We start from the raw sequence: 26,237 nt of genomic DNA, 5'->3' as shown, positions 1-26,237 counted from the left end.
TAAGATAAAGGAGGCAAAGATGAGAGTAGCTGTGAAATGGAGTAAGAGAATGACAGAATTTTTTCTAAAGTAATAGAATGATGTTTTGGAAAGAAGTTAAAAGAAGAAGAGGAGGCGAATCAAGTAGAGAGAAAAAAAGAGGTAAAGGGTGCAGATGGAGATATGATAATGAACGAGACGGCAGCTAGAGGAAGATAGGCAGAGTATTTTAGGGAGTTGCTAAATGTGAATGAGGATAGGGAGGGAAAGTTAGTTGCAGTGTGAAACGCTGAGAAAATGACAGTGATGAATGAGGAAAATGGAGGAGAAATAAGGAAAGATGAGGTGAAAGCATTTATTAAAATGATGAGAGCAGTTAAGGCACCTGGGTTGGATGGGTGTCATGCGAAGTGTATAAAAATGGAGGTACATTGATGGTGGACTGGCTTGTGAGGTTGTTTAATGTTTATCTAAAAGGGGGTAGAGTGCCGGAGGACTGGATGAGTGCCTGTATAGTTCCACTTTACAAGGGAAAAGGGGAGAAGTGTGAGTATAGTAGTTTCAGAAGGACCAGTTTGTTGAGTGTAGTTGGGAAGGCTTATGTGAGGGTTTTGATTGAGAGGATTAGGAGAGGAACAGAGGGAGTTTTGGGGTTGCGTGGATCAGATTTTTGTGGTAAGGCAGATATGGGAGAAAGTTTTAGGAAAAGTTAAGGATGTTTTTGGTCCTTTATGGATTTGGAAAAGGCTTATGACACGGTATTGCAGATATATGGGATAGGGTGAAAGCTGTTAAGAGCAGTCAAGAGTTTTTACGAGAGTAGTAGAGCCTGTGTTAGAATTAGAAATGGAGAGAGTGAGTGGTTTGAGGTACAGGTGGGCCTTCGTCAGGGATGTGTTATGTCGCCCGTTGCTGTCCAATTTATTTATGGATGGGGAGGTACAAAAGGCAAACGCAAGGGTAATAGGGCGGGGATTGGAGATGAACCGGTTGTTGTTTGCTGATGACGCTACGCTTGTGACAGGATCAGAGAAGGGATTGGGGAAGTTAGTGATAGAGTTTGGGAAAGTGTGCGAAAGAAGGAGGTTGAAGGTAAATGTGGGTAAAAGTAAGGTGATGAGATGTAGAAGGGGAGAATGTGGCAGCAAATTGGAAGCGAGTATTAAGGGGAGAGATTGGAAGAGGTGGATAACTTTAGATACTTGGGTGCGAATGTAGCGGGAAAGGGAAGAGTGGAGGTGGAGGTAGCATGTAGATTGAGAAAAGCAAGTAAACGCATTGGGGGGATTAAAGTGTATAATGAGAAATGAATATTTGGGAATGGATGCTAAGAGGAGATTGTATGAAGGAGTGGTTGTACCGACAGCACTGTATGGGGCAGAAACATGAAACATAAGAGAGGAAGGTTTTAAATGCGATTAAGATGTGGTGCCTGAGAAGTATGATAGGGGTTAGTAGGCTGGGTAGAGTGAGAAACAAGGAGGTGAGGAGAAGAGATGGAGTGGAGAGGGAGTTGGGAGAAAATGTTGATAAAAGAGTATTGGGATGGTTTGGACATGAAAAGAATGAGTGAAGAAAGATTAGTAAAAGAAGTGTGGAAGGCAAAGGTGGAAGGAGTGAACATGAGGGGTCGACCTGGGATGAGATGAATGGATGGGGTAAAAGTGGCATTGGGAAAGAGGGGAATGTCTGTTGAGGAAATAAGGGAGAAGACAGAAGATAGGGGTGAGTGGAGAATGGTTGTGTATGGATGATGTGATGCATGAAAGGGAGTTAGCGGGAGATGGAGGGGGTTGGGTGAAGGAGTAAGTGTGAATGATGTTTTGACGCAGCTCAAAAGGATTTTTCACGTCTTCTCTTTTTCTGCAAGAGGCGACGGAGAGGGGTAGTCGCCAATTAAAAGAAACGGCTTTGTTGTGGATTTACTGTGTCCTCCGTCATTGCCTCTGACCCAGGGCAGTGGGCGAGATGCAGGGATGACCAGTCATCCAAGAGGTACCAAGATAAGAGGGAGGAAAGAGGGTGGAGGGGAGGGGAGTATGTTAGGGACGGAATGAGGGGTTTAAATTGGACAAATTTATATTTAAGAAGGAAGTATAGACAAGAACTGGTAAGAGGGTGGGAAAGAATTTGGTATATGTATGTATCATTATTATTATTATTATTATTATTATTATTATTATTATTATTATTATTATTATTATTATTATTATTATTATTATTATTATTATTATTATTATTATTATTATTATTATTATTATTATTATTAATATTAATATTATTATTATTATTATTATTATTATTATTATTATTATTATTATCATTATTATTATTATTATTATTATTATTATTATTATTATTATTATTATTATTATTATTATTATTATTATTATTATCATTATTATTATTGTTATTATTATTATTATTATTGATATTATTATTATTACTATTATCATTATCATTATTATTACCGTTATCATCAGACCAACATGATCTTTACTAATATCATAATTTTTAACATTACATTTATTAACATCATTACTGTTACTGTTATTTTCATCAACACGCATGAATGTATTCCACGCCAGGCCGAATCGGTTATCACCTTGGGTAGACGTAGCGGTAGCGTCTGTTGTCTTTGGGTATCATGTCCAAGTAGACGATGTACAACTTGCACGGATCCAAACCCCGAACCCTCACTTTGATCACCGGGAACATCCGTCTGAGGAATTCATCAAAGATTTTCTGAAGGGCAGGTAGATGGTTAGGTCATCATATTACGACAGCAGGGCAGGACAAGTAGTAATGGGTTTGAATTGGACAAATTTATATTTAAGAAGGAAATATAGACAAGAACTGGTATACCAATAGAGTGATAAATGGAAAAGACCTAATAACCATATAGTAAGCGCTAAAACAATTGGTTGTTTCAAAAGAAGGTTAGATAACTTTATGAATGGGGATGGTAGTATTGGATATGGAACTGCTTAGTGTAGGCCTTATAGTCTCTTGCAGTCTCCTCCATTCTTATGTTCTTATGAGGAGATTAATAATAGATAATATTTCAGTATGAATAATAGTAACCAGCGGAGTCTTGCAAGATTCAGTTCTAGCACCTATAAGCTATGTTAAAAAAACTAATGAAAGGCATAAGCTATTCTAACATGTTTGCTGATGATAAGATCATGAGAAGAATAAAGAGGACTGTCAACTGTTGCAAAAATATCTAAACACCATTTTCGCATGGGGGCAAGACTGGAAAATTAACATCAGTAAGAAAAAAAAATCCAAATTATTACACATAGATCGTGAAAGTAGTAGCTGTTGATCACGAGTTCAAATGTGATCCAAGAGTTGTGAATCACACGCACAGAAACACGTATTGTGTGTAGTGTGTGTGTGTGTGTGTGTGTGTGTGTGTGTATTCACCTCGGATCTGCTGCAGCCTCTTTTCGAGACAGCCAGACACCACCCTACGGCAGTGAGCTCAGAGCTCATTATTAGCAGATCTCTGGGTAGGTCTGAGACCACTCACACTCCACACACCGGGAATGCAAGGTCACAACTCCTTGACTAACATCCCGTACCTACTCGCTGCTAGGTGAACAGGGGCTACACGTGAAAGGAGACAAACCCAACTTGTCTCCGCCCGGCCGGGGAATCGAACCCCGGTTCTCCGGCTTGTGAGGCCAGTGCCTTACCAATCCGCCACCGGGCCGTGTGTGTGTGTGTGTGTGTGTGTGTGTGTGTGTGTGTGTGTGTGTGTGTGTGTGTGTGTGTGTGTGTGTGTGTGTGTGTGTGTGTGTGTGTGTGTGTGTGTGTGTGTGTGTGTGTGTGTGTGTGTGTGTGTGTGTGTGTGTGTGTGGTTATTACCATTATTATCAACACAAACCTGCCATTTTTTGTGATGATCATCTCCGTACCCATTTGATAAAATTTGTTCCAAAGTTCTTTTTGTAACAATTCGACTGTGATTTTGGGTCCGTGATCTGTTCCCAAATTCGAACGCGTCTCTCTGCTGCTTGGGTTGCTATTTCTGGTCATTGACTCTGCGTTTAGGTGATTCTCAACAAACATACTTGCAGTCAAGGGATTGAAGAATAAGTGAGAGTGTGGATGGGAATCTGTGGTGACATGACGCCCTACCACATCTGGGGGTGACCGACAAACTGGAGAGGTTTCAGGAGACTCTATGATAGAAGTGTGATCGATCACGGCATGTGCGTTCGAGTCTGAAGTGATAAAATATATGATTAGATGCACACATTTCACATTGCAAATTGGTTATCAGTAACTCAGATGATTAAATGGCATATACTAATATATATTAATGGGTGTATGTAGAATCGAGATGGACACTTATTAAAAGAAAAACGATTGCAAATCATTTACTAGCAATTTGTTTCATTATTAAACATTCGTTAAAGATTAAATGAAAATTCGCCACGAATCGATAGTATTTCATACCTAAATCTAATTTTTCTTTTGCACACTGTGATTCGGATGATCTCTCACTATCGTTTAGACAACATGAGCCTTCCTCGGGGCTTGTGCCACAGGTCACGTCATTGTCCTCCGCCGTTTTGTGGAAGCCTTCATCGTCCGAGGGACAGTTTAGTGGATAAATCTCCTTCTCATTTGTTGCTGATGCTGCTGTCAGAAGTGTTTCTGTAGTGGGACTCCATGGTGAGTGGCTGAGCAGGGCTTCTATGGTGAAGGCGGCCGCCCGGGAGCTGAGCATGGCTGGCTGCTCTTCGGAAGAAAACAAAAACTTATACAAAGAGGTACATTAAATACTTCGTATAACCCAACCCAACCCCCCCTCTCTCTCTCTCTATCTATCAGTCTCTCCTCAATGGTTGGCAACGCTCCTATAGCTCTTATAGATATATAATTGTTGTCTTTGTTGTATTAGTGGGGGAATTTAGGTGTCACGGGCTAATAGCACTAGGAGGAGGAGGGGAACAGTGAAAAGATGAAGGAAACACAGTTGAAGCTGATAGAGACATCTTGGATCTGGTCCGGGGACCAAGTGTCAGTTCTTCGGTGGTGCACTTACAGATGGAGGTTAGAATGTTGACGAGTTTAAAGAAAACTAGGCAATCTACCCAATTTTCTTTGTCAAGCAGATTTTTACACACGGCAAGTAATATGCAGCTAATAGCTTGCACGCTCGAATTGCCTCTTAACTTGCCCCATGTAAATGAAGCTTTACAGGGTGACAAGTCTAGGAATACGTAACCCATGTTAGACCGATCCAAATACCTATTCGTTTGTCCTTCCCATCTCAAGGTACGTTTTGTTTGGTGTGCGATTATCGCCCATCGATGATCGTTCATGGCTCAATATTTATCGCCAAACGATTGTCAAGTGTGTGTGTGTGTGTGTGTTTATATATATATATATAAAACACACACATATATTATACATGTATATATATATATATATATATACATATATCTACATATATATATATATATATATATATATATAGATATATGTTGAGGCTTTGTGACAGGTTGGTGAAGGTAGGTGAGGAAGACATAAATCAGAGTCCAAGTTTATTTCTAACTAGTTTCGCACAAATAGGCTTCTTCAGAGAAATAATGTAAAAAAGAGAAAATAATACGAACATATACTGTATATGGGGCACTGAGGAGCTCCGGAGAGCTCACCCAGGATCGTCTCTGTATATTTGGGATTTTGTCCTGTTGTCCGTTATTGAGGGGTCTTTGTTCCGGTGGCATAATGTCTTAGTTGTCCTGTTGTCCGTTACTGGGGGGTCATCGTTCCGGTGGCGTAATGTCCTAGTTGTCCTGTTGTCCGTTACTGGGGGGTCTTCGTTCCGGTGGCGTAATGTCCTAGTTGTCCTGTTGTCCGTTATTGAGGGGTCTTTGCTCCGGTGCCGTAATGTCCTAGTTGCTGTTGCTATGGCTGCGGTGGATTTTGTCCATTTGATGTCACCCGTTCTTTGGTTAGTATTTTCATTGGTAGCAATATACAGTGCTTCCAGTACTTTCCTTTTCTGTTTGGTTAAATTTTCTTCTAGTATTTCTGCTGCCTCCCATTTCGGTAAATGACTCTTTTCTTTGATATGATTGACTAAAGCACTAGTGTCGCGATGGTATCTGACATCCGCTCTGTGTTCGCTGAGCCTTTTCTCTAATCCTCTGTGCGTTTCTCCAAAGTAAGAAAGATCACAACTACTACATGGATTTTTTTTGAACAAAATACTTTTTTTTTCTTGTTTATCTTCTATTTTTTTTTTTTTTTTTTTATGTCACCTATCTTTTTACCTGCGTCACTCACGATGGTTAATCCAGTGGATATTAAAGCTAGTCCCAACTCGTCTGTGAATTAGAGAACAGGCTCAGCGAACACAGAGCGGATGTCAGATACCATCGGGACACTAGTGCTTTTGTCAATCATATCAAAGAAAAGAGTCATTTACCGAGTCATTTACCGAGTCATTTACTCAATAACGGACAACAGGACAAAATCCCCAATATACAGAGGCGATCCTGGGTGAGCTCTACGAAGCTCCTCAGTGCCCCATATATATGTTCGCATTATTTTCTCCTTATTACATTATTTCTCTGAAGAAGCCTATTTGTGCGAAACTAGTCAGAAATAAACTTGAACTCTGATTTATGTCTTCCTCACCCACCTTCACCATATATATACATATATATATTTATATATATATTTATATATATATACATATATATATATATGTATATATATATATATACATACATATATAAATATATATATATATATATATATATATATATATATATATTTCTAAACAGAAATGTAGTAGCACATTTGTAGCACAGTTGCCAAGTTGGTGCGGACACTACATCCTCCCCTCCTCACCTCCTCCCTCCCCCGTCACCCCAGTTTGCCCCGCGCCTGAGTGAGGTCAACTGTCCACATCTCTTCTTACTGTAGTTTATAAGTCCCCTCTGTTCTCTATCTTATGTACTTTCCTGAAGAGGGCTACAGTTATATATATATATATATATATATATATATATATATATATATATATATATATATGTGTGTGTGTGTGTGTGTATATATATATTTATATATATACACACACCGGGGCGGCACTTTTTTTTTTCTTTTTTTTCTTTTTGAGGGGGACACTTCTGGTGAAAAGAAGGTAAAGCAATTTCCCCCTTATATACTTTCAATTTATGATTGATTTATCATGAGTTGTGTGTATGAATGATGTGTGTATAAACGTTGTTTTGGGGATGAATGTTACATGCGAATCGTACTAGTGACCATCAGATGTGGAAGGTGGTGGTAGTGGTGGTGTGTGTGGGGGCGGTACTTTTTTTCGGGGGGGGGGGGAGTGAAGTATCACTCCCACGGGCTTTGAGCCCGTTCGGTGGTGCTTATGTAAGACACCCCTTGTGGAGAGGAGGTGGAATAGTGTAGCTATTCAGAGGGGGATAGGGGCAGTAGAAAAGAGAAGCTGCAGCTGTTAGAGCGGAGGCGGACGCTCTGGTAGCTGACGGAGCTTTTCGAATCGCCCCGGAGCGGCACTTACCCATGTCGGGGCCTTGATTATCTGTGATAGTAGGCTGATAAATAATCGCACCCAGCAAAACGTACCTTTAGCTCCTCGTGGATGAGAGAGAGCCCAGACGCCCGCCACACTCTTCGGATTAGAGGCAATGTAGTAACGCAGCACTTCTACATTAGGGCCCAAAAGCTGAAGCTGGTTAACCCCCACCGCTTCATTTCATATCTAGTCGATACAAAGCAGACAAGAACAACTCCTCATTCCGTGCAGTTTCCTTATCCATTTGCAACCATTCTAGAAAGACTGCAGCGTAGAGTAATAAAGGTCATTCATAGATTGCGTGTTATGGGAGCCTGTGTATGTATAATTAATAATAAGAACGTACATATAAATGTGTATGTATATATATATATATATATATATATATATATATATATATATATATATATGTATATATGTATGTATGTATGTATGAAAAAATCCCACTGTCGGAGAAAGTAATCGGATGAAGAATAGAATTAACAGTATATTTCGACCATCCTCTGCGATCTTCTTCAGCAGATAGTTACATGGTGTACAAGTAAGAATTATATAGTCGATACAAAGGGATATAAAGGGAACATGGGAAGGTGGCTCAATTAATTCTGCCTTGGTAACGATTGTTCTCTTCCAGGCCATTTACATTGGGTAAAAGTTTTTTAATTGCTAATGTTGTTAAACAATCTGATGACTATTGTCCTTTTGATGTATTATAATTTGGGTAATTTTTAATTAATGATGACTCGATGATCTTCCTCCGGAAACTGCACTTAGAGTTGTAGATGATTTCTGCTTTCTCCCAATTTATGCAATGGTTTTTTCAAGATATGTAGAAATACAACAAAATTTTCTTGTGCATATTTCACGGAGTTCTTATGTTCTTTAATTCTTGTTTTGAGGTTTCTTCCCGTTTGGCCCCAACAAACTTGTTCACAATCTCTACAAGGCAGAGATTGTGAACAATTAATGGTGGCAGCGGAAGAAATCTGTGAATAGTGAACAAGTTCACAATCTCTGCCTTGTAGAGATTGTGAACAATTAATGGTGGCAGCGGAAGAAATCTGTGAATAGTGCCCTAGTTCACAATCTCTGCCTTGTAGAGATTGTGAACAATTAATGGTGGCAGCGGAAGAAATCTATGAATAGTGCACTAGTTCACAATCTCTACAACAATTAATGGTGGCAGCGGAAGAAATCTGAATAGTGCACTAGTGAACTCTTTAGCATCCCGAGTGTTCGAGCGCGTCTGTTTTTTCCTTTGTCTTTTCCTTGTTTTCACAGTTATGTTCGGCCTACCAAACTCACGGTAATGCAAGGAAACTATTACGAATTTGCAAAAACATTCTTGTGCGACATGGTAGAGTGCTTCATATTTGCGGGACATCTCCACAGCCATTATCGCCTTCGAAGTTTGTGCCTTGTCTCCTGGCTACTTGTTCCCTCCATCGGCCCAGGCTGTATTATCTGCGTGTTTCGAGACTCCTCAACTTCTTGCTGTGCTGTGGTTGATGCGTTTACATCGATGGGTGCGCGGATGTTGTCAGATGAGTATTGACTTTCGGGCCGATTCCGTGCTTGGCTCTCGTCGAGAACGGACCTACACCTGAAGGTGCGAAACTATCGCCGTCAACTACTTGAATCCAGTGCTCGTCGTTAACGACTCGTACCGGCTGTCTCAAGTTGTGTTACAGTGCTACAAACTACTGCGCGCTAGTAAATCAGCCTACCTTCTTATCAAGGCCCTCCCTTCCTCGATGGAATACTCGGGGTCGGAAGCGGCGTCCAGCTTAGAGCAGGACTTAATGATTTCCGACACTGATGACGACATTAGTGTTAACCACTGGCCCGACCTGCCTCGTCCTACCTCCACTCCCCATCACCCTCCAACAACCACCCAGCATGATACCCACCAGTCTACATCGCTCCCCAGTACCAAACGGCGGGCCGACGACACCTCTACCTTCCCCGCAGGAGAATGTCAACCGCCTGCTGCCAAGACGATCAAGGGAACCTCAAGTGAGTGTAATAAGGCTCCTATTCGCCCTACCCTGCCTAATCACAGTGCTACTCCCGTTGCCCCCACCCGACCCTCACCCGCCCTTCCAGCATTTGCTCCCCGAGACAAGTATATTAAGTTGGCCTTTAGCGGGAACCCATCCACAGAAGTTAAACTCCGCTGGCTGTCAACTATCACCAAGACTTTCCACCTGCAACGGGATACGGCCGAGGTTAAGATGGCTGCACTCACCTCTCGATTCATCTACATATCAAGACAACGCACAGACATCCTGGACCGAGTTACTACAAATGAATTTATGTCACTGCCTCTTCTCCCTCAAGACTCCCCCGAAAGACCTCGTAAGTACCCCCAATACCTGCTCACTCGCTATCCCGTTGACGTGGATCACAAGCTTGCCCTACAGCTCCCAGGAGTACACTCAGCCAGGCGCTTCATGCAGAACGGTACCCCCATCAACCGCATTGTTATTGTGTGGAGCCTCCCCGAAACACCCCCCGACACCATTACCTTTGACTTCCTCCCCCTCCTCCCCCCGTGTCAAGTCCAAAGACTCCGTGACGACCGACCCTGGTGCTACAGGTGTTGGGGTATCGGTCACATATCCAGGTACTGCTCCGCCTCCCCTAAGTGTGCCTGGTGTGCCGCCGCCCATGAATCCAGAGAATGTCCCGTCCGAAGTGCGCCCCCGCCCCCATCTGCGACTACTTCCACCTCTGAACCTCCACCACAACCGAACCCATCACAATGGAAGTGCCCCCGATGTCTACAGCCAGGTGTCAACGTCTGGCACGGCTGTACTCGGCGCCAGACCCAGACCAATGGCCCCACCTCAGCCCCACCACCTCCTCCCGCCCGGACTGTTCTCTCTGCTCCCACCCCCCCTCAGCAAGACGCTGCCCTCCGTAAGGCCGTTGCAGCCCTTCAGGCGCGATGTGCAGCACTCGAGGACCGCTTCGCCTCCATTGACACCAGGATTGACAGCCTTGTCTCAGGCCAAACTACTACTGCCACCAGACTCTCCACACTGGCGGAATCCCAACAAACCCTCGTCTCCTCCATCTCCATGCTTGCCGAGAGAATGGAATCCATTGCAACTCGTCTCGACAAACTCTGTAAGTTACAACCCAGTACTAGCCAGTCTTCCTCGAATCGTCCATCCACCTCCACACTCCGGTCTCCTACTAGCAAACGCAACGTTCGTAACTAACATTCACCTAGACCTCCTTTCATGGAACATCAATGGTATCACCAACCACAAAAAGTACACACAATTGAAGGCATATGTACAGACACATCACCCTTGTGTCATTTTTCTACAGGAGGCGTTTCCAAACCGGCCCAACACTGCACCACAGGCACCCTCCCTTCCCGGATATATCCCCTATATTCATACGATACGAAACGGTCTTCTAACATACATACACAATACACTGATACACCGTCTTCTGCGCTCCTCTACAGACCCTGACATAACATTCCAACTCTTCGAGATAGAAATTGGGGGCGGAATCCTACAGCTCTGCAATATCTACTCTGCTCCCGCACGTCTTCGTCCAACCACTCTTCCACCACCTACGATCAAAGGTATAATATACGCAGGGGATTTCAATGCTCGACATCCTGCATTGGGAGATCGTCCTGGCACCACTAACCGCCCTGGTGTTCACCTACTATCCTTCATCCGACAACATCATCTGACCCGCTGGGACACAGGTGGCGCCACACACTCCCGGGGAGGCACCCTGGACCACGTCCTCACCTCTGGCTTGGTATCATCCCGCATCCAGTGCTCCTCAGTACCTGCATTATTCTCAGACCATATTGCTCTTCTCTTCCACTATTCTCTTCCTACGATACCTACACCCCCTATCACACGCCTACGCCTCACCATACCCCCCAAATACTGCCCGACGTACATTTCATACATGACCTGCATACTACCTACCTTAGACTGTTCCTCACCCGACCAGTTATATAATAGCCTTGTCTCCGCCACCCACGACTTTTACAGGCTTTACGTATCACGACCCCACCTCCAACGTCGCCCTCCTCCTCACTCGTGGTACCTAGACACCCGACTTCAGGACGCACAGAAAGAAGCGGAGCGCGTTGGACTCATGTTCCAAACTAACCCATCTCCTGAACTACTTCATCGTTACCAGCAATCCAGAGACGATTTGACAACCCTCCTAGAATGTGTAAGTACTGACTCCTGGAAGAGATTCACGGACAGAATTAATCACCAAACTAGTGTAGCCTCCATGTGGCACCTTATTCGCAGGGTAATTAAGAAGACTCCTGCTACTGCCCGTCATCATTCCCCCACCGTATTTGCCGAACAGCTCATCGTCACGTGGTCAAACCAGTCCAACCCTGCCAACCTACCTACCCCCGTCCAGGATGCCCTCTCCTCCGGTGCTTTTGCTCGTGGACTCCGCTTAGTACATGCTCTGCTGCAAGAGGATGATGAAGAAAATATACCAATAACTGAAGATGAACTACGACGTGCTCTCTTGAGAGGTAAAGCCACGTCCCCTGGGGATGATGGCATTACCTACAATGTGCTACGATTACTGCACCGTGTACCCGGTAACCCCCTCCTTCGCCTCTACAATATGTGTCTACGAGATGGATATATCCCACATGCCTGGACCACGAGTACAATAATCCCCATACCCAAGCCCGGTACAGCAAATTTCAGGCCCATCTCCCTTACATCCTGCTTCTGCAAAGTAATGGAAAGAATCTTGCTCACCCGACTGATGTACCAACTACAAGATCGCCTTTCTCCACGTCTCTTCGGCTTTCTACCCCAACGCAGCACCCATCACTGCCTCGTCGACTTATATTCTCGCCTCTCCCGTGACAGTGTTGTGGCATTTATAGATCTAAAAAGTGCATTTGATATAGCAAACCGAGACGTTATTTTAGATCAATTAATTGACTTTGGAATTAAGGGTAAATTACTACGATGGATTAAGGGCTACCTCAGTAACCGGACCTCCCGTGTCTTCTTTAGCGGTGCCTACAGCTCCTCACGGGATTTTCATCTCGGCACTCCTCAAGGAGGGGTACTAAGTCCATTTCTCTTTAATATACTTATGCATCGTCTCCTCACGTCTTTGCCCACTATTCCTGAGGTCACAATTACATGTTATGCAGATGACCTATGTATTCACTCTACCTCCCCAACACACCTACAACTCTTTCTTACTTCTCTCTCCCAAGCTTCTGCTAACTGTGGCCTTGTTGCTTCCCCACAGAAGAGCAGAATTTTCTCCTACCGCCCTCCTGCCACGCTGCCAGAGTTCATGATTGGAGACTGCATCATCCCACTAAGCTCCCAGTACTGCTACCTTGGTGCACCAGTACGAATCTCGGAAACTCTTTCTGCCCGGCGTCAATCCCATACCGTAATTCGTGAATTGCTAGATCGTCTACAACGTCGGCTCCGGCCTCTCCAGTGGCTCACCAACAACTCTTCCGGTATCTCCATCCCCGTGGCCAGAACTGTCTATATTACTTTTATACGCTCTGTTGTTGATTACCTCTCCCCTGCCTTAATTCAACTTCCTCGATATGCTTTAGAGCCACTGGAGATTTTTCAGAATAAAGCCATGAGAATCATTCTCGGTTGCCCAATGACTACCAGAATTGTCAACATGCAACGGGAATTACGGCTTCCATCCCTAGTTGAGAGGATTTATTCTAATGTCACCTGCCTCACAGTTAAGTGTATACACTTTCCCCACATCTCACCGCACTTCACAGCACTGGTCAGAGATTCTCTCGGCCCCGCTCCGCCCGTCCCCGCCTCATGCCCCCCGGTCGCCGTCTTATAAAGTCTATCTCCTCCTTCATTCGCAGCCTAGATTTACAAGTACCAGTAGCTGACATACCACCAGGCCCTCCCCCGTGGACGCTACCATCGCCTGTGATTAGCTTCACTCCTACAGCAAAATGTGACCCACCTCCTCTACAACTACAGCTAGCCTTGGAACATGTTACCCAGGTAACATCCTCCATCACTGCTCCGCATCGCCTCTACACTGACGGGTCACTACAATCGGATGGTGCAGCTGGAGGAGCAGTCTACTCACCTGACCTACCGCCGCCTCCTGAGGGCTGGGTCGGCCGTCGACTCAGAGATCACTCCAGCTCCACGTTGTGTGAACTATACGCCATCTTAGATGCTATCAGTCTCGTTTGCCAAAGAGGAGTGAATGCTGTCATTATATGTGACTCTAAGCCTGCACTGCAATCCCTCACCGCTATTCATCCCACTCACCATTCTGTTGTACAACAAATCCTTTCCTTTCTATCCCTACTAACTATCCGTAATCTCTGCATTGAATTTATTTGGATTCCATCTCATGTAGGTTTGCACCACAACACCAAAGTAGACCGCCTAGCAAAAGAAGCCTGCCGACTCCCCCGTCGTGGTGATGGACGACCTCTCTCCCTGCTATGTTACCTCAACAGGGTCCGCTCCGCTGCACTTCTGCCTGAGCAACGTCGACGGGACACCGAGAGACCCTTCAGTGTCACCATCACCCACTACGAATCCGTATGCCGCCACAAATACAAGTACCGCCGCAAGGGACTTATGGTTCGTCGCCACAATGTTGTATCAGCCCGACTGCGACTAGGCTACCGTCCACCGTGGCAGGTCGCCGGGGTGGAGGGCGAGCCTGTATTCACAGAATGTCGCCTATGCCACGCTCCACTAGCCAACACCATCGAGCACTACTGCCTAGCGTGCCCCACTGTAAAACATCTAATACCCCAGGGACTACCATTAGATGCAATCTGTCGTCATCTCCTATCACAAAATAGACTAGATGAAATACTTGTCCGTTACCCCCGCTTTGGTGGGTTCTCATAATACCTGATGCCCTGCGTGACATCTCAGTCATATATATTACCTGCAACCCATGTATTTGTTTGTGTATATAAGTGTATGTGTACGTGTGTAAGCATGTGCATACCAGTTGCCTTACTACATTCATTATGAAAACCTCCCCCACTGTATGACGCTAATGCGTAATAAGTTAAATAAAAAAAAAAAAATAAAAAAAAAAGACTTTCGGGCCCACGCGGTATCCATTACTTGCCTCATTCTTTGGCCACCTTGGCAGACTGCAGATGTTCTCCCATCCCCCTTCATCACCTCCTCTGTCTTCGACACCTACACAGAGCACCTCTCCATCACCTCCTCTGTCTTCGAAGCCTACTCAGAGTATTCCTACATCTACTTCTACCATACTTCAATGCAAGTATTGTAACAAAGTAGGTCATTCCAGTGGTTACTGTTCCCTTCGTAAACGTCATGAGCGACAATCTAAACAGCCTCTTGTACGTAGACGTTTTTCCTCTCCTAATCTTGCTCATGACTTTTCAAGATTGTCATTTCAACTACAATCTAGATACTGCCATGTCCATGGACAGTGTAGCCATTCTACTGATCAGTGTTCCAAGATTTTGCAGCTTAGAGTAGACAATAGTTCAGTCCCCAAACATACTCAGTCCCATTTTCACAAGCGCCCGTATCACAATTCTAAAGACGGACTAACTGTGACCAGTCCAAAATCGTCTCTTTAATTGCTGCTGTCTCTTCCCGACTCTTTACCTTTCAGTGTTACGTGGACCAAATGCCTATCTCTATAACAGTAGACAATGGGACAGAATGTAGTATTATCAGTGAGAGAGCATATTCTGCTCTCAAGGATTTGTATAACGTACCATTGTTACCTTCTTGTAGGGCTTTGCAAGCTTTACAAGGCTCTCCCTTGTCTATTCTTGGATTTATTTGCATTCCCTTAAAGTTTTTTTCCCATGTTAAAGTGTTTTATGTTAACTATGTGGTAGTTTCTGATTTCATACTTCAGTGTAATTGTTTTCGGTTTTGATACTTTAGCAACTCATGCTATAGACATATCTCCTCGGCGCCGTATGGTTACTTTTGACAACAATGTAATTTCCGCAATAGCCAGGCCTGTTTCTATCCATAGCTAATCCTCTGTGCATGATCTGCCCAGGCAGTCATCTTCTAAGGGTTAAAAAAAATTAGGCCCTCCTGTACTTTCTTGTGCTGCTATTGTTGCAGTTCGAGTCCCAATGCGTATTTCAGAGGCCCCAATTGGTTCAGACGTTTTATCTCAACCTGACTATGTTCGTGTTAGACATCTTGCTTTAGAGGATACTCTTCCCACTGTTCGTGAGGACCAAGTTACCACGGTCATGATAACCAACGTCACTGGTGATCCCATCATACTCTCTTCTGGTGTTCATTTAGGTTCTTTTGGTGTCGTTGAAGTCTACACTGTTCAGGATCCACCTCTTATAGCAGCTTCTATTCAATCGTCTACACATGCAACTGACACAGCTCATTTAGACTCCCAGTATGCAACATATGTAGGTAACATTGATTTTTCTAAGTTAGGGACCGTCTCATTGCATTGTTATTAACCCATCGTCCAGCTTTGGCCTTACCTGGTAACCGGCTAGGAGTTATGGATCGTGTTGTCCATAGCATTGATCTTAAACCTGGGTTACGTCCAGTCTATGCACCTTCTTATAGGTTGCCTCATTCTCGTAGACTTGTAGTTTATTCTTTGGTTGACGAGTTGTTGAGTGAAGGTGTAATCCAAGAGTCTCATTCTGAGTGGAACTCCCCAGTATTTATTGTACCCAAGAAGAATGGATCATTCCACCCTGTTATGGATTATAGGCATGTCTTCAGTCCATAGGATCAGGTAACAGTGTTCACCACCTTGGACTTAAAGGATGGACTTTTGGTAGATTCCTTTGGAGGAAAAATCTCGTAAGATCACGGCTTTCTCTACTCCGTCAGGTCATTATGAATGACATCGATGCCCCACGGGTTTGCGGAATGGTCCTTTAACATGTCAGCGTCTTATTAACTAAAATTTTCATGGACTAGTGGGTAATGGAATTTTTGTGCATCTGGATTCTAGTTTCCAAGGATGTGGAAAGTCACTTCCATAAATTTTCCTTTGTCTTACAACATCTTACTGAATCTGGGATGAAGCACAAATTACCCAAATGTTCATTTTTTAGGAATACAGATGACAAGAATAAAGCTATTAGAAACTTTCCTACACCTAAGACAGTTGACTACATACGCTCTTTCCTCGGTTTGGCAGGATGCTATCGTGCTTTTGCAAAAGATTTTGCAAAAGGAGACTCGTCTCTAAAAATAAATAAATAAATTAATTAAAAATAATCCTTCCAGTGGCATGATGTTCATTAGAAAATATTTGACACCTTGAAGCAGGCACTTGCTCAGGCGCCTGTGTGAGCATTCCCAAATTATACTATTCCTTTTATCATTTGCATTGATGCTTCTGGTCTAGGTATTAGAACTGTCCTAATGCAGCGAGTAGATGACCGTCGTTCACATGTCATTGCATATGCTAGTCGCAAACTCAACCATGCTGAGTCTCGCTACTCTGTTACACTGGAATCTTTAGCAGTGGTGTGGGTTTTAAAGCATTTTCGTGACATAGTTTTTGGATATCCCATTACAGTTTACACAGACCTCAGTGCTGTTACACAACTTTTCAAAAGCAAAAATCTTTCAGGCCGCCTAGCCAGATGGTTTTTTACTACTGAGGAGTTCAATCCAGTCCTTAATCATATTCCGGGACGTGCAAACAACGTTGCAGATGCAATTTCACGTAATATGCCCATAACTGCTATTGCTGTTATTCAAAACTTCTCCCTACGATATTTAGCCAAAGCTCAACATGAGAACCCTGTTTGGTCTACTGTCATTTACGCCTTAAAATCTGGCGATGATACTACCTTGCCAAAATTGCCTGTTCCTCTGTCTCAATTATCCTTGCAAGACAGTGTTCTTACTCGTAACGCGAAAGCGTTTGAGCAAGATGTGGCGCAGTTAGTGATCCCTGAGTCTTTAATCCCTGTTGTTTTATCTCTTGCTCATGATTCCTCTCAAGCTGGTCGTGACAAAACTCTGGCTATGGCTCGCAAGAAAAATTATTGGCCTAGAATGCGTTTAGACATTGTCACTCACGTAGCTCAATGCGAGTCTTGTGCTCAGAACAAAGGTTCTACTCACACTGCTCCTATTCTAGAGTATCATACTCCTCGTCCCTTCCACACCATCGCCATAGATCTCTTGCAATTGCCCCGTAACATCAAATGCTCAGTGTACGTTCTTGTACGTGTTGATCACTTTAGTCGTTTTGTAATAATGGCTCCCTTGCGAAACAAATCTGCTCCAGAAGTTGCTCATGCTTTAGTCTCCCATGTTTTCTGTCCTTACTCTACCCCTTCAGTGTTGCTTAGCGACAATGGGGCTGAGTTTAAGAATGAGGTCATAGCTAACATCTATGAACAATATAGCATCACCCAAGCATCACCTCTTACCACCCCTCTTCTAACGGTCTAGTGGAGCGGACGAATAGGAAAATACTTGGCATCCTACGGCATGTTGCTAGTAATCTGCAGGAAACTTGGGAAGACTGGCTACCCAATGTCAGTGCCTGTATTAACAGCACTGTCAAATGTAGCAACGAGACAGACACATCATTATATAATTTATGGTTCTGAGAAGAGGTTTCCGTATGATTTTTTTTTTTCATAATCCTATTCGTCCTCTCTACAACTTTGAAGATTACAGTCACCTTTAATGTCATACACTGCATACCATTTATGATTCCGTTAGAAGGAACCTTCAGGAGTCTAGATCCAGCATGATTCAGAAACAACTTAGTAAAGTTACACCTGTTTCCACCTAAGTCGGTGATCATGTGTTTAAACAAATGCAGGAGCGGTAGTCTAAGTTAAACAACAAATTTACTTGTCCTTTTCTGATGACACAGAGGCTTCATCCCAATATGTTCAGGGTTTTTGACCCATCTCAGGGATTTAGTGAGGTTCTGCATTCTGATAGGCGAAGACTCAGGTGCCCATCCCTGCATTTACCCAGCCTCCCCCAAAAGCTCAATGTCCCCATTGTGTTAGCCCTCGTTCACCATTTGTATCATCTACGTTCAAAAAGTACAATGCCTTGATGGTCGAGTGCGGCCTCAGTTGTGCTTGACATAACTGAGGGTGATGTAATCTTTGCTTATATTCAAGAGTTCTTCTCTCTCTCTCTTTATTTTCTGTCCAAATGTTTGTCTATTATCTATTTCATATATATCAGTGTATCTCTTATTGTGTGTTTTGTATCATGTCCCGGACGTCCGGCGTATGAAACTGGTCAGTATGTGTTTGTGTTGTGTATTATATTTCAATATATGTCCATGTCTCTTATGTATTATGTGCTAGTGTGTGTTATTATTATTTTTTTCGTATATCATGTTCCGTGCCCTTGTGTTGTCTGCTCCCTGCCACGCATGTTGTTCCCTCGGTGAGGACACTGAGAGGTGGTGACCGAGCGATGTTATGGGAGCCTGTGTATGTATAATTAATACTTACAATGTCATATAAACGTGTATATATTTATATATATATATATATATATATATATATATATATATATATATATATATATATATATATATATATATATATATATATATATATATATATATATATATAGATTCATTGTCACCCTTTCCTAGAACATCCAGAACAAGCCGCACGAAGAGTGTTTATATTAATTAAGTTTGTATAGTCTCTCGAAACGGAGATTAAGGGGTCTTCAAAATATCAAAGGAATTGGAAACATGGATGTGGAGAAACATTTCAAGATGGACACCTCCAGCGCAATTAGAAGTAATGGATGCAATATTATAGGAAAGCACTTTCATACAGACGTTATTATAGGAAAGCACTTTCATACAGACGTAGCAAAGTACTCTTTCTTCAATAGCGTTGTATATGGAATGATCTACAACCTCATCGACTGTTGCACTGTAGATATTCAAAAACTGTCTCGACAATTACTTAGCTATAAATCCACAACAAGAATTATTTACTTCTAAATAGATTAAGAAAAAAATAAAAGTAATAATAATTGTAATGATATAATGTTAATGATGATAATAATGATAATGATGATAATAACTGTAATAATGACTAAAAATAATAACAGTAATAATAATTATATCAATCATTGATTAGGTACCGAAACAACCATGTAAGTACCAATAGGTCTGTTGCTGTTCGTTTGTCCATGTAACTCTATATTCAATTGTATTTTTGCTCTCATTTTCTTGCTCGACTGACATTCATCTTGCATTTAGTGTCCCCTTCACACAATACATGCGGTTAACCCTCGATTCGACGACCTTCGGTATTACGGTCATTTCGCGACGTTTGAGCCTAGAGATGATCAGTCGTTTCTAGCGATTACATAGTCCTAAAATCCGTAGGATTTGATTCAAATCAGTTTCTTGACGCGTGTCGGCCATTTCTGATACGGGTGGTGGGTTTTCCGTGTTAAGTTGACTCAACAGTGATAAACACAGTCTATCTATCCATATATTAAGGGCTTCTTCCCCTTATAAGGAAGGAAGCCAAGGCTCCCTCCTACAGCAAAGTGGGATGGAGTGATGGGACTAGGTATCCTGCCCTCTGTAAAATTATCCTACGAGAAGATAAACACAGTATTTATACAAAATGCAATTACATTGTGTAATGTGCTGCGATATACATATGTAGTGACTAAAAATGTGTGTTTGTGTATTCTGCTTTTTTCCAGGTATACGTCCAGCTGCCCATGTATTCCCGTGTTATTTTATATCAACAGTGTTTCAAGTATATGTCCACTGCTATTCCTGCAAATGAAAGTGAGTTTTGAAAACATATTCAAGATCAAAATCCCTACTAGGGAAATTGGTGGTCGGTTAAGGGTTATCACACTGGGCTAATTTTCCTTCAACCTCCGAATAATCGGCGGTACCGCCCACTCCCAGAACTTTTTCCACTATTAAAGCACTGTGGCGAATTATTTTGTTTTCTCGACAAAAATACATAAAATGTCATTTGATATGCTGGAGGAAAATTATTTTCCTCCAGCATATCAGATTCTTTGCCGAAAGCTGCGGGCTGCAAATCTGCTCCAACGGTCGAAGGAAAAAAAGCCCAGTGTGATAACGCCGTAAATGACCACTGGATATAGTGAGCCTTCGATTTTAATTATCTACACCTCTACACACCCACCCAAACAACGTTATATCAATAATCTACTATAATGAGTTGCAATGATAAAGCATGCTGACAGAAAACTTTTCGGTCTACAACAAGGTCAGATGAATAGATAGATAAATAGATAAACAAAAAGATAAATAAATGAGAATATTTGGAGTTGTATTTCTGACGTTACGTCCTCACCAGGACTGTGTTTACCTCACCATTACCATTCATTTGTCTTACATCAAATAAATGAATGAATAGATAAACAAATGTTTGAATAAATAAATTAATAGATGAATGGATGAATGTTCAGGTGTTTATCCAAGTGTATTTCAAAGCCATAAACCGGATTACATTTAGCTTCCATTCCTTCAAGACGCGGCTGGTGAAATTGTTTCTAAACACTTCTTAGGCCTTTTAGTATTCAGTATGAAAATACTAAAATTATGTTATCAATTCCCTTTAAACCATGAGTGTTGTATGACGTGATCCCTGACTCATGTTTTGTTTTTGTTGTTTCAAAGAAAATGGGTTAAAATGTTTGAAAATTATTTTCGTAAGTTTTGTTTCTTATATTTGGGACATTTACGTTGTAACGATCCGTAACCCCAGAGTACATGAGCTTCGTTTATCTTTACAAGCTAATATTTGGGTTTTTGGCTGACCCTAACAAGCTCATTCTGAGGAAAGTTAGGTTAAGTTTATCATGATCTTCACTGTTGGGGCGATTTATATTTACAAATTCATTTCTGGGATTGTTACTCTTTACAAGCTAATATGTGGGGTAACTTATCTTTACATGAGTACTCAAATGAGATTTGAGGGACCATGCAACTGTGTGCGAACCAGTGATACACGTAACAGCTTGATTTATATCTGAACTTTTGAGGTCAAAACATCGTACTACCAGTCCCATCAACCTCTGCTTTCTCTGAGGCAGAAATCCAACGTTTAGATGTTTTTAGGACCGTTACTTATAATGATAGCAAGATCAATTTCATTATTCACTTTTTTCCATTTTTTCCAAATAATTGGGGTCATACTTAGGAATGATCTTAACCTATAAGCATAACTTTATATTTACTTGGGTTGAATTTCATTAGCTACGAATATCCGCGTAAACATATATGAAGAAAAGAACATAGAAACAAAGTAGTTGGAGCAGTGAGCATTATCTAGATGTGGATATTCGACCTTAAGGATTTTGCTTGCTCAACAATGATCGTTCATAGATCAACGATGATCATCAAACGATTGTCTGGAGCATTAATTCTTTGTTCTTGAATGGGGATGTTTTGCTCTGATAATTTTAATCGAACCTACCAATGCGTTTACCTAAATATGATGCCAGGTAGTAGGATGCGCGTCGCCCGCCATTAATGGCTGTTAGACTAATAATCGCGCTGAACAAAGCGTACCTTCAGGTCGACACCGAGGTTCCTAAAGTCGAGTACGTGTGGCCCTGGAGGTAGGACAAAGAATCCCTGGGGTTATGCCACTTCTTTGCAGTATTCTACCTAATTTGCATGCGATCGTTCCTGAAAGCCCTGGACAGGAGGGGAGGTGACCTAACCTCGGCCTAAAAAAAAAATAAAAAAAAAACAGCAGCTTGCCGCAAATGACAGGGGTTTTTCACTTTCCACTGCGTGGGAGTGAAATGGTTTGTTTCATTTATACAGTCGAAGGATGAGATAACTCGTGATGATGCAAAATTGAAAATTAGATTGGATTACTCATTATTATTTAATTCATACTGTAACATAATTATTTCACTTAAATGGCAAAAAAGGGTCACGTGGTAGAATAACAGTTGAAACATTATCAAACAGTATTTTTTCAAACTTTCAAAAATAGATTTGATGCAGGCTGCATTTAAATTCACCTTAACATGCAATTGTTTAAAGATTTTTGATTGTTAATGCTAAGAGAGGAGTCCACATTGGCCAGACGATTTAATTCATCTCGGGGGCACTTGTATTGAAGGAATCATAATCCTGTAGATCAAGTTGGTATTTTGTCAACAATAACCTTTGGGAACAAAATCGCACCCAAGAGACGGAGTAATACAAATTAATTTTGCGTGTGTGTGTGTGTATTCACCTCGGATCTGCTGCAGCCTCTTTTCGAGACAGCCAGACACCACCCTACGGCAGTGAGCTCAGAGCTCATTATGAGCAGATCTCTGGGTAGGTCTGAGACCACTCACACTCCACACACCGGGAATGCAAGGTCACAACTCCTTGACTAACGTCCCGTACCTACTCGCTGCTAGGTGAACAGGGGCTACACGTGAAAGGAGACAAACCCAACTTGTCTCCGCCCGGCCGGTGAATCGAACCCCGGTTCTCCGGCTTGTGTGTGTGTGTGTGTGTGTGTGTGTGTGTGTGTGTGTGTGTCTGCGTTGTCGTGTACAAAAAGTAATCAAGGAATGATGAGGAAAATTTGTGAAACGTGATACTTTATGAAACAATATCCTGTCGCAAGGTGTCGTATTGTTTTCTCCGGCCCCTGAATATCTATTTCTCCGATTACCCCCCTCCCCAGCAGCAGTGGGGACAATTCACCCCCACCTGTTTGAGAACCACTCGTACTGAGTATTTTATCAGGACGAAAGGTCTTTATAAGCTGAATAGATTCGTTTGGTGTTAGAACAAAAATAATTGAAGTAAACGTTTGATTTTTTTTTTTTTTTTTTTTTTTTTTTTTTTTTGTCGACTAGATACTTCCAGGATGAGGTTGTAGCAATGGTTATCAACTCATTACAGATCATGAAGCACCATCAGCCTAATCATAATATACCGTGAGTTATCTCTTTCAGCAATGATATAAAAATATACATAACAAATAATTCGGTTTGAAATATGTTTCTTACAAACAAAACTGAGAAATTACACTGAATAGTTGGCAAATGTATTTTCGAGGCGGAATCTTTTATAGAAGTACATACACAAATCTCCAGTTTATCTCCAAATGTAGTGATCCTCCTATGGACCTAGAAGAGAGTCACCGTGGACTATCAGAGATCAATGGAATACACGTTAGCAGCCACCGTAATAAAAGAAAGAAAAAAAAAATAACCGCGATAATTATCTATAAGAATAGAAGCGCTGAAGAAACGTCCGCAATAATGTTGATGATAATTATTCATAATGAACACAGGCACCGATCCATCGTTGGCAAGCAATTGTTTTGTTCGTGTCTTTATATCCCTGAAAGTGGGTCAACAAACTTATTTGTACAAATTTATATTAGTTTGTATTGCAATAATATACAACCCACCTATGATAATTTCCTAAAATATTCTAAAGATATTATCTTGATAATAAACTATATTGATATAAATGGTTGATTTGGTTAAATTTTGCATGTCTTCTTCATCTGCGTTATATGTTTTGGCGGGAGACAGCTGGTGATTGTGTATTTATCTAATTATGACATACTTTTCCGTTTTCTTTTAGTATATTCACTCCTTTAGTTATATACTTTAGTTCTTTAGTTCTTGTACTTCTTTCAACCGTTATACCAAATCCATTCGCAATGCTCTGTGGAGTGAAATTTTACCATTTCGCATAATGATGCATTTCCTTGTCTTTTTCGTGTCATCCACAAGTACTTTCAATATTCTTGCCTGTGGCTCTTTGTCTACATTTTCAGGTTCGATGTTTACTTTCCAATCTTCGGCCCCACCACCTTCATTTCTGGTTTCATTTTTTTCATATATCTCTTTTGTTTTGACAATTTACACTCCACATGTCGGTAACCCCATTATTTTCCCTTTTTTTTTTTATTACAGTTGGTATTTTCCTCTTCCATTTGGCCAATTTCTTTGTTTCTTTCCAAAGATTTATTACATCTGTCCATTACGAGATGAGAATAAGATGATAATATATTTTGGTACTCAAATTATTGTGACAGAATGAAATCAGTATAAAATTTACTGGTTCATGTATTAGTTTTCAAAGAAAGATTATTTCTATTTATCATCTCTGGCAGTAGCGCCCATATTTGAAAAAAAAATTATTTTTCCTTATTTTTTAAATATATATTATAGAGGCTATAGCAATGTAGTTATATGTGGGCCTTTAAATGGTGCTAAAATAATTCAAAACTTTGTTAAAGATGAAGTTTGGATGTCTTAGTTATAAAAAACAACAAGGTGGTAAAAAGTAAGATGCGTCGATCATGATTTGCAACAACGGAAAAGAATTGCGCATTAGAGTGGCTGGTTATTTTTCGTATATACTGTAGTCTTTTGTGTTTTCTGTAGTATTTATTCGCGAAGTGAAATATATACACATTTGTGCAAGATGACCCACATTAGAAAAACTTAAGGTCAGGTTCCGTGCATCAATCTAAATCTAATCAGCTTACGTATTATGATTCTAAACCTTGGCGAATAGAATTCGTATTTTTCCTGCAGGTCTTTCTGATTTTACAAAAGATTGATCTATAATTTCTATATAATTTTGTTATTTTCTTATAAAACAAGTTATACAAGAGAAATATTCAGTACTGAAACTACCTAAGTGTTCTTTGCTACGGTATAATAGGAAGAAACGAAATTTATATATGTACTTATCATATTTGACATGAGCACAAAGTACCTCCACCGATAGAATAAGAAATGTCGACGAAATGTACATTTGGCAAGAAAAAATCAAGGAAATAACTAAATTAATGTATGTAGATGTCTAATCACAGCTTGTTTTGGCGAAGTTTGCTAGAGAATGAATTACCTTAACCGACAAAATAATAAATGCAGACGAAATGTACATTTCTGACGCGAAAAAGAAAATTCAAGGTAGTAATTAAATTCATGTATATGTCTAACATAGTTGTCTTGTTTTAGCGAAGATTTACTAGACAACATTATATCAGCCGATAGAATAAAAGTTTCGATGAAATATTTACCTTTACCACGAAAAAGGAAACTCAAGGAAGTATGAGGAGATATTGTGAAACGTGATAATTATGAAACAGCTGTCCAACAAAATCGTTCGAGTACATCTTCGCCATCTCACAACAAAAAAAGAAATAAATGCTCAATCATATTGCTCCACAAAATAAAGACGGGTACCATGAAATGAGACATAATATATAGGTCTGTCAACTGCTACCTGTGCAGTGAGACGGAGTGGGGAACAGCTGTACGTGAGGGTTTTATGTAAACACGAACAATAACAGCTGTCTACAGGCAGCTGCTGTACAACTGAGTCACACTAATCGCTTATAAGCTACTGGAGAGAGAATGTGTGTGATAGCAGCCCAACCCTTTATCAATTATCGGACCCTTATCAGCAATCAAGCAATCGAATACACTTGACAAATGTCATCTGTGATGACAAGTAGAGGATGATGTGACCCCATCAGATACCCAAGGACTCGGACGCAGACTCTAGCCCCGATGAGCTTCGACTCCCATGTACATTTGCACGAAAAAGTACAAAGGGTATTTTTCAAATATCAGTCTTTTAATATAACGTCTTCTGTATCGTTTTTTTTTTTTTTTTTTTTTTTTTTTTTTTT

General features: G+C 41.4%; 1 protein-coding gene across 5 annotated transcripts in view; it reads right to left on the bottom strand.

Annotated features, from left to right (window-relative positions):
* The window catches only part of LOC143027841 (uncharacterized), a 35,335-nt gene extending 9,365 nt beyond the window's left edge, over nucleotides 1-25,970 (bottom strand). The window contains exons 1-4 of one of the 5 annotated variants that reach the window (XM_076189485.1): nucleotides 25,829-25,970; nucleotides 4,447-4,731; nucleotides 3,872-4,211; nucleotides 2,585-2,701 (exon numbers count right to left, since the gene is read on the bottom strand). In XM_076189485.1, the coding sequence (XP_076045600.1) occupies nucleotides 2,585-2,701; nucleotides 3,872-4,211; nucleotides 4,447-4,720 (731 nt within the window). In that variant the 5' untranslated portion in view covers nucleotides 4,721-4,731; nucleotides 25,829-25,970. Of the gene's footprint in view, nucleotides 1-2,584; nucleotides 2,702-3,871; nucleotides 4,212-4,446; nucleotides 4,732-7,608; nucleotides 7,763-25,788 lie in introns of those variants that run through there. The other 4 variants (XM_076189484.1, XM_076189486.1, XM_076189487.1 and 1 more) reach the window with 4 other exon arrangements.
* Between the last annotated feature and the right edge of the window lie 267 nt (nucleotides 25,971-26,237).

Source organism: Oratosquilla oratoria, chromosome 8 (genome assembly GCF_046742065.1).
Source record: "Oratosquilla oratoria isolate Oo_2021 chromosome 8, ASM4674206v1, whole genome shotgun sequence".
NCBI lineage: Eukaryota > Metazoa > Arthropoda > Malacostraca > Stomatopoda > Squillidae > Oratosquilla > Oratosquilla oratoria.
This window is presented reverse-complemented; position numbering and strand designations above follow the sequence as displayed.